The sequence below is a fragment of the Protobothrops mucrosquamatus genome, unplaced genomic scaffold, assembly GCF_001527695.2.
Source record: "Protobothrops mucrosquamatus isolate PMUCROS unplaced genomic scaffold, P.Mucros_1.0 scaffold39, whole genome shotgun sequence".
NCBI lineage: Eukaryota > Metazoa > Chordata > Lepidosauria > Squamata > Viperidae > Protobothrops > Protobothrops mucrosquamatus.
In genome coordinates, this window is record NW_015386421.1 from 432,034 (window position 1) to 435,424 (window position 3,391).

General features: G+C 48.7%; 1 protein-coding gene across 1 annotated transcript in view; it reads left to right on the forward strand.

Moving 5' to 3' along the window:
• Window positions 1-1,015: 1,015 nt before the first annotated feature.
• PTCH2 (patched 2) overlaps window positions 1,016-3,391 on the forward strand; it is a 59,526-nt gene continuing 57,150 nt past the window's right edge. The window contains exons 1-2 of the mRNA XM_015811299.1: window positions 1,016-1,156; window positions 2,406-2,598. Coding sequence (XP_015666785.1) covers window positions 1,016-1,156; window positions 2,406-2,598 — 334 coding nt within the window. The remainder of the gene's footprint in view (window positions 1,157-2,405; window positions 2,599-3,391) is intronic.

Here is a 3,391-nt window from a genome sequence, read left to right on the forward strand (position 1 = left end):
TTAAACCCTTCCTTTTGCTTACAGACACTGCATAACTCCTGATGGAAGCACAGGACGTTTGCACTGTATTTTGTCAATTACTTACTTAATCATTCCTTCCAGTCACCACTCTCCAGGGACCATTCTTTATCTTGTATGTCCTAGTTAGTTCCAATTTTGAGTCACCTATACTTTTCCTGAAATCAGTCAAGCTCCCCTTTCCTTAAACTAAAAAGTTTATTCTTTTTTTTTTTTTCCCTACTCCAAAGTTTCTCGCCCCCCCCTCCCGCCCCTCAAGTTTGCAGCTGTCTCGATGTATCCGAACGTCCGCTTGCAATTACAAATAAAGGAGCTCGTTTGGATTTGGGGGGGGGTGGGTAGCTGGGAAGGGACAACGGGCAGTATTTGAAAATCTATGGAGCAGAATTCCTGTGTGGAAGGCAAGGCTCTCTCGCTCCCTCCTCCCCTCCCTCCCTCTGCCCTCATTGATTTGAGGCGGGGAGGAGGGAGGCGGGGGAGGCGCTGCCTGGGTGGTCTCTTCTCTCTCCACTTTGGTGAGCTGTTGCTTAGCAGCTAATAATAGGAGATGTTTGCGGAGTAATTTGCCTCTTCCTCGGCCAATGGGAACTGGAGCACTTTCCCATCAAACCAAACCTTCCTCCCCCCCCCTCTCTTTTCCTCTTTTCAGGATCTCGAAGGAGGCTGTTTGTTCCAAATGTTGGTGGGACGGGTTCCGAGGCGCACTGCACAGCCGGGCACCCGAGCGCTTCTCCTCTCGCCCTCGGAGGCTGCCTGCTGAGTGCTTGCTCCCCGTCTCCCACCGCGCGCCGAAGGGCCACGCTGGGCGGCGCCAAAGGGCGCCTTGGGTGCGCCCGGATGGCCCCGGATTCGCCCCCATAATGTTCGCAGGGGATCCCCGCAGGAGCCATTCTGAAGCCTCGGAGCCCGCACTTTTCTCTCGTGGATTACCGCTCTTGGGAAGCCGCCGGAGCTCCCCTCGCTTCAGGGCAGCACCGTCCTCGGTCGACCCCGCACCATGGCTTCGGGTCAGCCGGTCCCCGGGAGCGGGGGCTTCTTTGGAGAGCTCCCGTCCTCTTACGCAGCCGCTGCCAACTCCGATCTCCTTCGGAGACCCAGCTATTGCCACGCAGCCTTTGCCCTCAAGCAGATCTCCAAGGTAAGGAAGCGGGACGGCGGCGCTTTCCCACGGATGGGGAGGAGGAGGAGGAGAGTGGGTAAAACGGGGGGTATTCCTCCTCTCCAGGAGCCGTTACAAAGGGGTGAAGGCGAAAGCAGCTCGCGCGGGCGCGGGGACCGCGCGGTGGTGGATCCTTCAAGAGTCCCTCGGCTGCTTTGGGGTGGGAGATGAAAGGAGGAGGCCGGCTCCCGCATGCGTGCTCCAGAGACAGTCTGCTCTGGGGTCCCAGAAGCTTGTTTGTTGAAAGAGGGGGAGACGAGGCAGAGCCGTCCTGGGGGACTGTTCCTAAATGGGGAGTCAGGAAAGGCCCACTCCGGAAAAGATTCCTGAGAAAGATGCCAAGGGGTTAGGAACAGGAGGACCCAGGCGCTCGAGTGTGAGTAGGAGGATGGATTTCCCCTAGTCGTGTGGAAAGAGAAGTCCTGTCCTGGTCAGGGCTTTGGAAGAACCGCTGTGGAGGATCAAGGGAGCCCATGGAGAGAAGGGTGGAAGAGGATGAGGGAGTGAGATAAGACAAAAAGATATAGCTGACAAATGGGGAGAAAAAGCTTACACCTCTTCTTCTCCCCTCTTTCCCTGGAGAGTATCTGGGAGTTAAGTTGACCAGATCCTTGACCTTCTAGCTGCAGTGAGGCTACAGATACCAAACAAGGAGCTTCAGTTAAGAGCTGTGTTCAGGAGAAAGAGGAGGTGAGAATCCTTCTCTAAGCCATTATCTGGGTGGGACAATCCCACCAAGTCTTAACTGTAAACTTTGCAGTGACTTCTCATTTGACTGCCCAAAATATAACTGTGAATGGACCCATCTTTAGAAGCACCAGACAGTGCAGCAGGCTTTCTAAAACATTGCATCCTTCAGGTGTGTTAGAATATAAAGCCATCATTTTCAGCCAACACAACCCTAAAATACAGTGTGTGAAGATTATGGGGTGCAGTCCAATGCATCTGGAACTGCACAAAGCAAAGGGAGGCTGAACAAATTCATATCTTCAAACTAGAAGGGAAGAATCAGCAAGGAGATGAACAAGTTACTAGCAAATAGATTCAATTAAGCCCATAACAGATGACTACACGTAACACCTATGGCCCCAAATCTGTGAGTAGGATTTCACAGGAATGCTTTATTTAAAGATAGTAAATCTTCCTTAACCCCAGTGCTAGCTAATCCTCAAACAGGATGTTCCATGTAAGGAAAGCATTTTGGCTAACTTTCAGTTTTTCTCTCCAGGGTAAGGCTGTTGGCCAGAAAACCCCACTGTGGCTGCGGGCCCAGTTCCAGGCTCTGTTGTTTACACTGGGCTGCTGGATCCAGCGTCATTGTGGCAAAGTGCTTTTTGTGGGGCTCCTGGTCTTTGGGGCATTGGCAGTAGGGCTGCGAGTAGCCTCCATCGAGACTGACATTGAACAGCTCTGGGTAGAAGGTAAGTTTCTTCCTGGTTGATGTGAATGCTAGGAGGACTACATGTAGCATGGAGTGTGTTAGGAGTGAGATAGAAGTTGTCTAACACATTGGAAGAAAATTTAGTTTTGGTACCAGCAATTAAATGCCTTTGCAAAGTAGATGTTGGCAGACTCCAAAATTCCATGCGGGATGGAACCATGGAGCTTCTCACTTTCCACCTCTTCTTTTAAGTGACTGATACCAAGCAATTTAATCCCTTGGATATTAAATTTTTCTTCCATTTTGAGGAACCTTATCTCTTGTCTTCAAGATATACAATGAATGTAACAGAAACAAGTGTAGAGTGTGATCATAAAGTATCTTTTACAATCTCCAGAACCATTAGGCAAAATAAATATTTTTATTTAAAAGAATAGTTATATGGGGAATATATACATATATAGGCAACATCTGTACAAATCTCATGAGTGCAAAAATGAAAATATGTGTAAGCTAGTAAAAACATTGCATCAATATTTATTTTCCTATGAAACAAAGACATTTCTTTGAATTACATACTGCATCACTGGAGGTTTTTAAGAAGAGACTGGACAGTCACTTGTCTGAAATGGTATAGGTTCTCCTGCTTGAGCAGGAGGTTGGACTAGAAGACCTCAAAGGTCCCTTCCAAATTCCTATTCTATTCTATTCTATTCTAGATGGCAGATGTTGTAAAAGTATGGAATACAGACTTTCCATGTTTTATGGCAGTTCTCATGGAATTATAGGCGACCACAAAGTAAAAAAATAAAGATGGGTTTTACTTATAGGCC